This window comes from Chrysochloris asiatica, unplaced genomic scaffold (genome assembly GCF_000296735.1).
Source record: "Chrysochloris asiatica unplaced genomic scaffold, ChrAsi1.0 scaffold00047, whole genome shotgun sequence".
In the NCBI taxonomy this organism is placed as follows: domain Eukaryota; kingdom Metazoa; phylum Chordata; class Mammalia; order Afrosoricida; family Chrysochloridae; genus Chrysochloris; species Chrysochloris asiatica.
The window spans coordinates 7,176,834-7,190,386 of NW_006408565.1; the positions used below are offsets into that span (position 1 = coordinate 7,176,834).

Genomic DNA, 13,553 nt, shown 5'->3' on the forward strand with positions numbered 1-13,553 from the left:
TCTGAAACCTGCTCGTGAACACGGATATCTAAAAAAAAAAAAAAAAAACAGAAGGAATAGAAGCAAATACTGTTGAATGATGATGCATGGAGGGGACTGTAATCATTGCAATGAAACGATGAGTGGAAAACAGATGTTCTCCCATGTAAATTATCACTCAAATCAAAATAAAACCTTTAAAAAAAAGAAAACGTTCGGGAATAGGTGAATACTTGTAAATGACAGTACATGGAGGAGATTGTAATCATTGCAATGAAACCAAATATGATTTGTTGAGTGTAAAACTAATGATTTGCCAAGTAAACTTTCACTCAATTCACAATTTTAAAAAAATTATTAAATTTTAAAACCTCATAGGATTCAGCTAAAGCATAACTTGAAGGGAAATTTGTAGCCTAAAATGCATATATACTATAATGAAGAAATCTCAAAACCAATTATCTAATCTTCTATTTCAAAAGCAAGAAAAGAACGGCAAATCAAACCCAAAGAAAGTATTTAAAAGGAAAAAACAAAGTAGAAAATTAAAATGCAATAAAGAAAACCAACAAACCAAAAGTTGGCTCATTGGAAAGATTAATAAAATGGATAAACACCTACCAAGAGTCACTAAGAGAAGCTCCAAATTACCAATACCAGGAATGAAAAGATGGGAAAATACTATAGATCCCACAGGCATTAAAGAAGCATAATAAGATAATACTATAAACTACTATAGGCCAAGAAATTTGACAATTTAGATGAAATGAACAAATTTCTTTAAAAACACAGAACTCAAAAACGGAATCCGGGTGTGATGCTATAGGATAAGCACTGGACTGTTAAACACAGGTCAGTGGTTCAAACCCAGTAATTGCTCCTTGAAAACTCTATTCAGGATAGCTTTGAGTCAGAATTGATTCCACACTTCACAAACAACCAAAACTGAATATTCCTCTCCCAGAAACTCTTCAGCCAAGCAACAGACAGGCTTATAAAGCGCACAATAACAACCATGAGCGAGGAACATACTCCTCAAATTAACCAACCACAAAAGACCAAAAGGATAACACTGGCCCAAGAACGAAATCTGGAAGGCAAGAAGGGGCAGGAGAGAGGGACCAATGGAAATGGGAGACCAGAAAAGAAATGCGAATAGTGCTGCTACCAGAGGGGATTACAACTAATGTCACAAAACAAAAGGTGTAAACATTACTGAATGGAAAATGAATTCTCTCAAATCATAAATAAACAAAAAAGGGAATATTCCTACATCTATATTCTTATATCTATTTTTATAATATCCCTAGACAATTCTCTGTATTACCATATCTACTTTTTAAATATTCCTAGTCTATCATATATATTCCTATGTGTGTATATATATATATATATATATATATATATTATTTTACTTTCTTTTCTATGTCTATTTTAAAAATGAAAACTGTATGCTTGCATCTAATTTAAAAGTTGAAACTGTTATTAAAAACCTTTCCACTTCAGGCCCAATTGGTTTCACTGTGAATTCCTCCAAACATTAAAGAGAGAAATTCTACCAATCTGACCTGACTTCTAGATAATAAATACTATCATTGCTTTGTTATTAGACAGTTACTGTAATCTTAAGCAAAACAATATATTCTATAAATTTCAGTTGCAGACATAGGGTGACTGTGGTAAGCATTTGTCCCCCTGGGAGTGGGGCTTGAGACTCTTACCATCTTCGTCCGTCTGGAAGGTGACCTCCTTGCCCTCCTTGCGCCCCTCGGGGTTCGTGAGCACGAGCCGCACCTGAACATTCCGGTATGGCAGCAGGTTCTTGATGGTGTAGCGACTAGCACCCCGCTCCATCTTCACACACTCCCGGAAGGTCTGGTTGTGGCTGCTGCCCAGAGTGTAATGATAACACAGGGACACCGTGTAGGTATGACAACGGGTCACATTGTAGCCTAGTGGTTCCCACTGCAGGGTCAGCTGGCGGGCCTGGATCTCAGCGAAGGCTAGGCCTTTGGGGGCCCTCATGGGTTCTGGGGAATCCAGGAAGCAGAGGAAAAGGAAGGGGAATGGAGGAGAAGAACAAGGAGAGAGACCATCAGACAGTTGAATGAAACCACCTCTCCATCCCTCCTTGGTCCCCAATAGCTCAAGAGCTATCTAGAACATTGAACAGGGAGTAAGAGTACATGATGAGGCCACATTTGTCCTGGTTCTGCTAACAACCACTGGCTGAATCTCTTCACGTCTCTGAATCTCAGTTTCCTGAAATGCAAAATGGCCTTACCTTATAAATGGTTGTGAGGGTTTAAGATAATGTGTGGAAAGCCTGTGCATCTAAGGCTAATATTTAATAAGCCCTATAAATTTATTTAATAACGCAGTTTACCACACAGTTCAAGGACATCGTGGACTACCCCAGGCCAGTCTACATCAACCTGTTTCTTCATTTTCTTAATTCATTGCCCCAAAATTACAGCGTACATATTACTCAAGAATAAGTAAAGCCAGAGAATATCCAAGAAACAGGAATGTATGCCATTACGTTTCTGAAGGCAAGGTTCAAACTCAGTGACGCATTCACCGGTTCGCAAAACAAAAAGGAAAATATGATATGTTGTCAAATTATAGTGATAGTATTAATAATTGTTGTTGTTGTTGTTAAGTGCCTTCGAGTCGGTTCCGACCCATTGCGACCCTGTACAGGGTTTCCAAGGGTGTAAATCTTTACGGGAGTAGAAAGCCTCAACTTTCTCCCGTGGAGCAGCTGGTAGTTTTGAACCGCTGACCTTAAGGTTCACAGCCCGATTCGTAACCACTATGCTACCAGAGCTTCTTTAATAATGGCAGCTAATATTTATTTGTTATTGTTTTTAAGTGCTGTCAAGGCATGTCCAACCCACAGCGACCCTATCTATATAGGATTTCTGAGGAGTGGCTAGTGAGTTTGAACCACCAACCTTGTGGTTCAAACTGATATTGCAGTTCAAAGCACTAACCCACAGTGCCACATCTAAGTAACATTAAAGATGTCAGTTTGAGGACTAAGGTGCGCCTGAACAAAGTCTGGTATTTTCAGTCACCTCATATGCATGTGACAGTTGGACATTGATACAGGAAGACCATAGAAGAAGCTATGCATTTGAATTATGCTGCTGATGGAGAATACTGAAAATACCATGGACTACCAGAAGGGAAAAAAAAAATTGTCTTGGAATAAGTACAGTCAGAATGCTCCTTAGAAGTGAGGATAGAGAGACTCTATCTCTCATACTTTGGACATGTGGTCAGGGGGGACCAGTCCCTAGAGAAAGACAACATGCTTAGTAAGGTGGTCAGCAAGAAAAGAGGAAGACTGTCATCCAGATGAATTGACACAGTGGTAGCAACAGCAGGCTCAAACATGACAACAACTGTGAGAACGGCACAGAACTGGGCAGTGTTTTCTTCTGTTGTGCATAAGGTCTCTGGGAGTTGGAAGAACTGACTTGATAGCACCTAACAACAGCTACTGGGGTTTTCTAGGTGTCAGGCATTTTTCTAGAGCAGAGGTGGAGAACCTTTTTACTACCAAAATTTATAACATCATTCGCCGGCCATACAAAATTATCAACTTAAAAATTAGCCGGCTATGTTTGGTCAAACATTTAACTCACCCCTAATGTGATGGCTGGAGTCCTGGTGTGGCACTGTGGGTTAATGCACCAGACTGCAAAGCCATTTGAACTGCAAGGTTGGCAGTTCAAGCTCACCAACTGCTCCTCGGAAACACTATACAGGGTCGTTATGGGTCGGAACCGACTCAACAGCACTTCACAACAACAACAATATGATGGCTGGAACTGTGGTTGCTTTGGCAGGGCCAGACCAAATGACTGGACGTTCCCCACTCCTGTTCTAAAGGCTTTAAGTGCTTTATATCATTTAATCCTCAATGGGATCCAATGAAAGGATAGCCAGTAGCGCTTTGGGCTGCTAACCACAAGATCAGCATTCAAGTCCATCAATTATTCTGTGAGAGCAAAATGAGGCTGTCTCCTCCTGTGGAGATTTACAGTCTCCGAAACCCTATAAAGAGTCACTATGAGTCAGAACCAACTCCATGGCAGTGAGTTTTAGTTTGGTTTGTAATCCAATGAAAACTAAATAAATAAATAAATAAGCATTGACATCAAGTCAGTTCTTATTCATGGTGACCTCATGTGTCAGAGTAGAACTACTGCATAGGATTTTCTTCTAATCTTTACAGAAGTGGATCAGCAGGTCCTTGGTGATGCTAGGAGGCTCATACTGCTAACCTTCAGCTTATCAGTCTATTGCAAACCACTTGTGCCTCCTACTATTATAGTTGTTCTTACGTGCTGTCAAGTCAGTTCCACTGCATTGCAACCTTGTACAGGGTTTCCATTGAGCAGGTGGTGGGCTTGAACCACCAAAACTGTGGTTAGCGGTCCAACACTTATCCTATAGCACTACAGCCCTGTCTTACTAATGTGGAAATGGATGTCCGGAGCAAGGAACTGGCCCACAGTCACACAGACAGTAAGGGTGAAGCTGGAATCCAAACCTGGTGAGGCTAGATGAGGAGTACACTGTCCAAATACAAAACTAAATAAATAAATAAAAACCATACCTCAGAAGAGAAACAACTATCCACTATGAAGGAGGAGTGTGTTGTATTTTACAACCTCTAACAACTGCATGGCGTTAGAAAGTTATGCCCATTTTATAAATAAACAAACTGAGGTTTCTGAAACAAAGCCAGGATGAAGCTCAGGGGCCAGGCTCCACAATGACCAGCTATGTGATCGCAAGAAAATCTCTGGACCTCAAATTCCTCCTCTGTAAAACGAGGGGGGAAAATAAGGCTACTTCTAACGATCCTTTTCTCCCTTGAACTCTGATTCTATGAAACACAGTTTCATTCCTCTTGAGTTCTGTGAGCATCTGTAAAATGTTCCCAGTTAGAGGAGCTAAGAATATGCCTTAATGAATGGATAAGGAAGCACTGCTACTTGACCTCTTCAGACTATTGCATGTGACCCTGCTCTCTTGTTTATATGCTTAATTTGCTCAGAATGTCTTTTATAAAGAATATGCAAAGAGAAACATCAACCTGGCCTGCTCTTAATCCAGGAGCACATAGGTAGCGCAGCCTCAGAGGCTGGCCCAAGTGCAGTACACCACAAGTTTCTGTTCCCACCTAGGAGTTACCCTTTCTGCTCTGGGCCACAGGTAGATGGCACATCTCCAGTCCTACACTCGTATCTGTTCACCAATGAGTTATTTCAGCATCTTCTAAGAGCATAGCTTACCGCCTGACTTCGTACAGAATCCGTTCTCCTTTCCCCACAAGTAAGGCACACCCAAGTCTTACCCCACATGGACATTACAGGGCTGACTTCCTATATTCACAGTCCCTGCAAGCCCCTTCATCACTTGTGATGGTTTATGGTATATGTCAACCATGCTGGGCTATGAGTCTCCGTGGTTTAGCAGACATTGGACTGACTGCACTTCCATAGGTAATATAATCACTATTGTATGAGATCTGATGTGAGCAGTCAATTAGCTGAAAGGGGGGTTTCCTTGGGGGTACAGGCGGCCTCTAGTATACGAATGGATGTTCTACCAAGGTTCTTTCACTCTCTGGATCCTACTCATCATCACCTGACCTCTTGTTCTTGATACATGAGCCAACAACCTATCACCTGACCTGCAAATATTGGGGTTCCCACAGCCCTGTGAGCCAGCAGAATGCTTAAGGCCTGTCTATCTACGACTCATCAGCCCCTGCAACCACATGAGTCAGGAGAAGCCTACAGCCTGATGCCACGAATTTGGGTCTTGCCAGCCTCCACAACTATGCAGACCTTTTTCTTAAACTAAATATCTATGAGCCCTGGTGATGTCATAAGATAAGCACAAGACTGCCAGCTCCAAGGTCAGGAATTCCAACCCATCAGCCACTCCTCAAGAAAAGGATGAGGCTTTCTGCTCCTGTAAAGATTTGCAGCCCCAGAAACATTATACAGGGTCGCTATGAGTTGGAATTGATTGTTAGCAGTGAGTTTATATATGTATATATATATACATATATATATATACACATACACTCACACACACATATATATACACACACACATATACACATACACACACACACACACACACACACACACACACACACATATATATATATACATGGAGTCCTGGTGTGGTGCTGTGGGTTAATGCACCAGACTGCAAAGCCGTTTGAGCTGCAAGGTCGGCAGCTCAAGCTCACCAGCTGCTCCTTGGAAACCCTATACAGGGTTGCTATGGGTTGGAACCAACTCGACAGCACTCAACAGCAACAACAACAACAACATCTAGATAGATAGATAGATAGATAGATAGATAGATAGATAGATAGATAGATAGAGATGTTGTTGTTGTTAGGTGCCATCGAGTCGGTACTGACTCATAGTGACCCTGTGCACAACATCCTGGGCCAATAATATATATATACACATACATCTTTCACTCCACCACTCATCTCTCAGTTTATTGTGCTGTGGTGGATTACATGTTGCTATGATGCTAGAAACTATACCACTAGTATTTGAAATACCAGCAGGGTCACCCATGGTGGACAGGTTTCAGTGGAGCTTCCAGACGAAGATAGACTAGGAAGAAGGAAAGGCAGACTACTTCTGAATGGTTAGCCACTGAAATCCCTTCTGAATAGGTGCCAGATGAAGAAAACATTATGAATAGCAACAGTACATTGTCATATACAGTGTCGGAAGATGAACCCCTCAGGTTGGAAGGTGCTCAAAATCCAACTGAGGAAGAGCTGCCTCCTCAACATAGATTTGAACATAATGATGTGAATGGAGGAAAGTTTTCAGGACTTTCATTTGCTTGATGGGGCACAATTCGAATTGAGACAAAACAGCTATAAATATCCATTAGTAATAAAAATGGAATGTGTGAAGTATGAATCTAGAAAAATGAGAAGCTGTCAAAAATGAAATGGAACACAAAGATGGCTATCTTAGGCATTAGTGAGCTGAATTGGACTGGTATTGGCCATTTGGAATCAACTACCCCAGGAGTGATAAATTGAAGAGAAATGGTGTTGAATTCACCATTAAAAAACATGTCAAGATCTGTCTTGATGTACAATGCTATCTGTGGTACAATAATATCCACTCTGGTAGCACAGTGGTTACAAATCAGGCTATGAACTGCAAGGTCAGCAGTTCGAAACTACCAGCTGTTCCACGGGAGAAAGATGAAGCTTTCTGTTCCCGTAAAGATTTACAGCCTCGGAAACCCTGTACCGGGTCGCTATGAGTCGGAACCGACTCCACGGCACATAACAACAACAGGGAAGGTCAGGAGTCCTGGTGTGGCGCTGTGGGTTAATGCACTAGACTGCAAAAACGTTTGAGCTGCAAGGTGGGCAGTTCAAGCTCACCAGCTACTCCTTGGAAACCCTATACAGGGTCGCTATGGGTTAGAATTGATTAGATGGCACTTAGCAACAACAACAACAACAGGAAGGACCAGTTAATGCCATTATTATTTAAATCACCGCACCAACCACTAAAGTCAGTGATGATGAAATTGAAGAATTCTACCAATTCAGTCTGAAATTGATCAGACATGCCTCAAGATGTATTGATAATTACTGGTGATTGGAATGCAAAGGTTGGAAACAAAAAGGATCAGTCATTGGAAAATATGGCCTTGTTGATAGAAATGATGCTGGAGATCTCATGATAGAATTTTGCAAGACCATTGACTTGTCTTGGTGTGGCGCTGTGGGTTAATGCACTAGACTTCAAAGCTGGTTTGAGCCGAAAGGTTGGCAGTTTAAGTTCACCAACCGCTGCTCAGAAACCCTATACAGACAGGGTTGCTATGGGTCGGAACTAACTCGACGGCACTTAACAACAACAACTGATTCGTTCATTGCAAATAACTTTCTCAAACAACATAAAAGACAACTATACACCTGGACATCATCAAATGGCATACACAGGGATTAACATGACTATATCTATGGGAAGAAATGGTCAAAAGCTCAATGCCATCAGCCAAAACAAGGCCAGGGGTAAACTGTGGAATAGACCATCAATATGTAAGTTCAGACTGAAACTGAGGGAAAGTGTTTAAAGTCCACAAGAGTCAAGATATGACCTTGAACAAATTCCACCTGAATTTAGAGATCATCTCAAGAAAAGATTTGAGGTATTAGACACTAATGACCAAAGACCAGAAGAATTGTGGGATGACATGAAGAACATCATACAAGAAAAAACCAAAGGGTCATTATGAAGACAAGAAAAGGAGAAAAAGTCCAAATGGGATGTCAGGAGAGACTCTGAAAATTGCTCTCCTATGTAGAGATGCTAAAGTAAATGGAAGAAATGAGGAGGTAAAAGAAGCTGAACAGAAAATTTCAAAAAAGTAGCTCAAGAAGACAAATAAATAAACGTGCAAAGACCTGGAGTTAGAAAACCTAAAGGGAAGAACATGCTTAGCCTTTCTCAAGCGGAAAGAACTGAAGGAAAAAATCCAAGCCTCGGCTTGCAGTATTGAAGGATCTTATGGGCAAATGCTGGAAACAAAGAAGTAGTTTGAAAATATGGCTTTGGTGATAGAAACGAGGCTGGAGATAACAAGACAGAATTTTCAAGACCAATGACTTATTCATTGCAAACATGATTTTCACAACATAAAAGACAATTATGCACATGGACTTTACCAGATGGAACACACAGAAATCAAACTGACTACATCTGTGGGAAAAGATGGTTGAAAAGCTCCATATCATCTTCCAAAATAAAGCCAGGGGCAGACTGTGGACCAGACCATTCAATTGCTCGTTTGCAAGTTGAAACTGAAGCTGAAGAAAATTAAAACAAGTCCACAAGAGCCAAAATATGAACTTGATCATATTCCACGTGAATTTAGAGATTGTCTCAAGAACAGATTTGATGCATTAGACACTAATGACTGAAAACCAGAAGAGTTGTGGGATGATATTTGGAACATACAGGAAGAAAACAAAAGATCATTAAGAAGACAAGGAAGAAAGAAAAGACCAAAATGGATGTCAGAAGAGACTCTGAAACTTGCTCTGCTGTGTAGAGATACAAAGCAAACAGGAGAAATGAGGAGGTAAAAAAACTGAACAGAAAAATTTAAAGGTCAGTTTGTTGTTGTTGTTGTTGTTGTTGTTGTTAGGTGCCATCGAGTCGGTACCGACTCATAGCGACCCTATTACAATAGAATGAAACACTGCCTGGTTCTGGTCAGTTAGAGAAGACAAAGTCAAACATTATAATAAATGTTCAAAGATCTGGAGTTAGAAAAACAAAAGGGAAGAACAATCTTAGCATGTCTCAAGCTGATGGAACTAAGGAAGAAATTCAAGCCTCAATTTGAAATACTGAAGGATTCTTTCAGCAAAATATTAAGCAATGCCGAAAGCATCAAAAGAAGATGGAAGGAATACAAAGTCGTTGTACCAAAAATAAATGGTCCATTTCAAGAGGTAGCATATGATGGTACTGAGGAAGTCCAACCTGCACTGAAGGCACTGGCAAAGAACAAGGCTCCAGGAATTGATGGAATACAAATTGAAATTTTTCAACGAACTGATGCAGCACTGAAGCTACTCACTCATCAGGCCATATTTGTACCCACTCCAAAGATACGGAACCCAATGGAATGAGGAAATAATAACAAAATATCATTAATATCATATGAATATAAAATTTTGCTAAAGATAACTCAAAAGTGATAGCAACTGTCAGATGTTTAAGCTAGATTCAGACAAGGACAAGGAAGGAGGGATAGCATTGCTGACATCAGATGGTTCTTGGCTAAAAGGAGAGAATACCAGAAAGATGTTTATTTGTGCTTTATTGGCTACACAAAGGCTTTCAACTCCGTGGATCATGACAAGCTAAGGACAAAACTGTGGAGAATGAGTATTCCAGAACACCTAATCGTGCTCATGAGGAACCTGCACAAAGACCACAGACTTTGGTATGGGTTGTACTTCAATGTAAAGAAAAAAAAAAAAAAAATCCTCACAACTGGACCAATAAATAACATGATAAGTGGGGAAAAGATTAAAGTTGTCTAAGACTTCATTTTGCATGTATCCACCATTAACACTCATGGAAACAGCAGTTTGAGGATTAAAGTGTGCCTGATACAAGCTGTGGTATTCTCAATAGCTTCATATGCATGTGAAAGTTGGACCATGAATAAGAAAGACTGTAGAAGAATTGATGCATTTGAATTATGGTGTTGGAGAATATTAAAAGTACTATGGACTGTCAGAAGAACAAACAAATCTGTGTTAGAGGAAGTACAGCCAGAGTATTTCTTAGCAGCAAGGATGGTGAGACTTTATGTCTCACACTTCGGACATATTGTTAGAAGGGACCAGTCCCTTGAGAGACAATCATGCTTGGTAAAGTGGAGGATCACGGGCTGACACATTGGCAGCAGCAATGGGTTCAAACGTAACAATAACTATGAGGATGATGCAGGTCCAGGCAGTGTTTCCTTGTGTTGTGCCCAGGGTCTCTATAAGTCAGAAGCGACTCAACAGCACCTATTTCTAGATAACCCAACATGAGATGCCACCCTTATGCTTCCTGGTCCACAGAAATTCTGATATGGTTTTGTTTTAATCCCAAGCACCCATCTGTCGGCATCCTGGTGTAGCACTGTAGGGTAATCACTGGACTGCTAACGGCAAGGTTGGCAACTCAAACCTCCCAACCACTCCTTGAAAACTCAGTACAGCGTCGTTATGAGTCAGAACCAACTCAACTGCACTTAACAACAGCCTATCTATCCATTTGTTGTACTGTGGTGGCTTGTGTGTTGGTGTGATACTGGAACCAGCAAGGTCACACATATGGAAATATTTCAGTGGAGATCCCAGACTAAGAAGGACTAGGAATAAAGGCCTGGCAATATGCTTCTGAAAATTGGTCAGCAAAACCTATGGATCACAGCAGAACATTGTCCAACTTGGATTGCTCTGGGCACCTCATCAGGAGGGATCAGGCATTAAAGAAAGACATCCTGTCTGGTGAAATAGAGCACCAGCAAAGGCAAGACTCTCATTGAGAGGAACTGAAACAACAGCTACAACAATGAACCCAAGCATGCCTGCAATCGTGAGGATGCATTGGTACATGATACTAGGCCAAGTTTTGTTCTGTTGCACTTAAGGTCCCCATGGGTAGGAGTCAACTTGATGGCGGCTTCAAAAAGTTCATAGACATACGGAATTAAAAGATAATGGCATTTTCTCAGGCACTTGTTGAAGCCACCTCAGAGTTGGAATGCAGGGGTTCGGTTTTGTGTGTGCGCACTCTGCCATTTGTACGGAAGTTCTCATATTATTCCTTGACTTCTTAGTTCTGGTTCTGGTATAGCCTGGCCACCCCAAGTGTACTGTCCCAGGTTACATGGGAGCCAAGGTACCACTGTTTAACTTGCACTAGTGAGAGTAGGTCTTGGTTGCCTGCAGCTCTGCTCACTCAATCCCCATTCCCTGGAACACCAGCCTCACATTCATCCAATCTCTCCAAACTCATCTGCAGTGCGCTGTTTTCTTTGCCCTCCAGCAGCATTTAGATTAAGACATGAAAACATTAATGCAAATGGACGACACAAGCCAGGTGGAGACTATGGCAAACAGTGGGTTTCCCATCCACAAGGGGCAGCTGCTACTCCACTTTGTCATCATAAAGGACTATAGGCTCAGGGTTGACAGCTCCTCCTAGTTTCAAAAAAATCCAGAAATTCCCATTTTTATGTGAAACCTCTGGATTCATAAATACTGGCAGTCTACTCAAGTTTTTAATATGGCCAACTATGAGAATAGGCGCTTTACTCTTCAGATCAGAAGAATAAAGCGCCTATTCTCATAGTTGGCCATCTCATTCTCCAAAATGTCTTACCTCCTATTCACCTAGCTAGATGGAGGGGCCTTTGAAGAGAAAGTTCATTTCTCTCTTTTCTTCCTACACAGATCCAGGGTGCTGAAATAGTTTGTTGACTACAGACTGATCTGTTGATTGAGGGGTGTGAATTAATGAGTCTCTCAGTGTTTCCAAAAACCATCTGGCATCCAGACATACTCTTTTCAGCTGCCAGCACACACTGGCAGAATAGAACATAGGGATCTCAAAGCCCTATCCCTTCACATTCCACAGGACTACAGGTCACACCAAGATCAAAGGTGAAATACACACTAGAACAAGGAGGGTAACTCTTAACATCTGTTAAATTAGGGCCAGAATGCATTGGGCTTAATGCTAATAAAAATGCAATAACCCAGAAACAGTCTATTGTTCCTAGTGGAAGGGACTGTTGACTGGGGTCAGGTACACCAAATGTCAAATCCCATTTCCACACTTTATGAGCTCTCAGTCTTTGGGAAAGTTTTTTAACGTCCTCCTCCCCCTTTCTTTAATATTTTATTGTGGTCTCGGTGAAAAAGTACAGTGCAAGTTAGTCCTTCATTCAACAACCATATAGCACTCTTCCCAGAGTCCCCCTGGGTTCCTAGTTTCCTTTATCCTTCTTTCCTGTTCCTTCCTGCCTTCTGGGCTTTGTTTGGGGGCAAATGCTGCCTTTTTAATCTGGTATGGTTGATTGTTCTGAGGAGTCTGTTCCTTAGTTGGGGTGTTATTGTTCACTTGATAAACCTGTCAGTTGTTTGACTGAAAGGTGATATCTAGGAGTGGGTTCCGTTCCAGGTATGAAGGTCATATATTTAATCCCTTTGAACCTCAGGTTCTTTGACTGAAAAATGGAGATAATAGCACCTACACTAAAGAGTGAAGGAGTTACATGAGTTGATTTTAATCAAATTACCCACTAATGTGAAATGGGATCCCTGGGTGGTTTATTACATTCTTCTGCTAACCAAAAGGTTGGAGGATTTAGTCCATCCAGAGGTACCTCCACGGATAAGTCCTGGTGATCTGCTTCCAAAAAAGCAGACATTGCAAACTCTATGAAGCACAATTCTACTCCAACACACATATGCCCATCTGGAGTTGGAATCATGTGAAATACTTAGTAGCAGTATAAATTAGTGCAGCCATTTTTTATGTGTGAATGACCTTTCTTGAACAACTCCTGACTAACCTAAAGAAATAACTCAGGGGGGAAAAACTATCAGCAGTAAGTTTTTTAATGTACTATTATTCATAATAATAAAACCCAAACTCCTTGTCAGAGTCGATATGTTGTGGAATAGAACACCTCCAATGGGTTTTCTTGGCTATAATTGTCACAAAACTATTCACCAAGTCTGTCTTCTGTGGCGCCACTGAGTGGGTTCAAACCACCAACTTTTAGGTAGCAGCTGGTCTCAAACTGTTTGTACCACTCAAATCCAAACCAAACCCACTGCCTTCAAACTGCCTTCATATAGCAATCCTATAAGATAGAATAGAACTGACCCATAGGGTTTCCAATGCTGTAAGCTTTACAAAAACAAACTGCTCCAACTTCCAGAAAAAGATGGCAGATCAGGTGGA

At 41.1% G+C, this 13,553-nt stretch overlaps 1 protein-coding gene across 4 annotated transcripts in view; it reads right to left on the reverse strand.

Annotated features, from left to right (window-relative positions):
- The window catches only part of PTPRU (protein tyrosine phosphatase, receptor type, U), a 136,693-nt gene that overhangs the window by 84,214 nt on the left and 38,926 nt on the right, over nucleotides 1-13,553 (reverse strand). For all 4 annotated transcript variants that reach the window (XM_006862200.1, XM_006862199.1, XM_006862198.1 and 1 more), the window contains exon 8: nucleotides 1,701-2,009. In XM_006862200.1, the coding sequence (XP_006862262.1) occupies nucleotides 1,701-2,009 (309 nt within the window). The remainder of the gene's footprint in view (nucleotides 1-1,700; nucleotides 2,010-13,553) is intronic.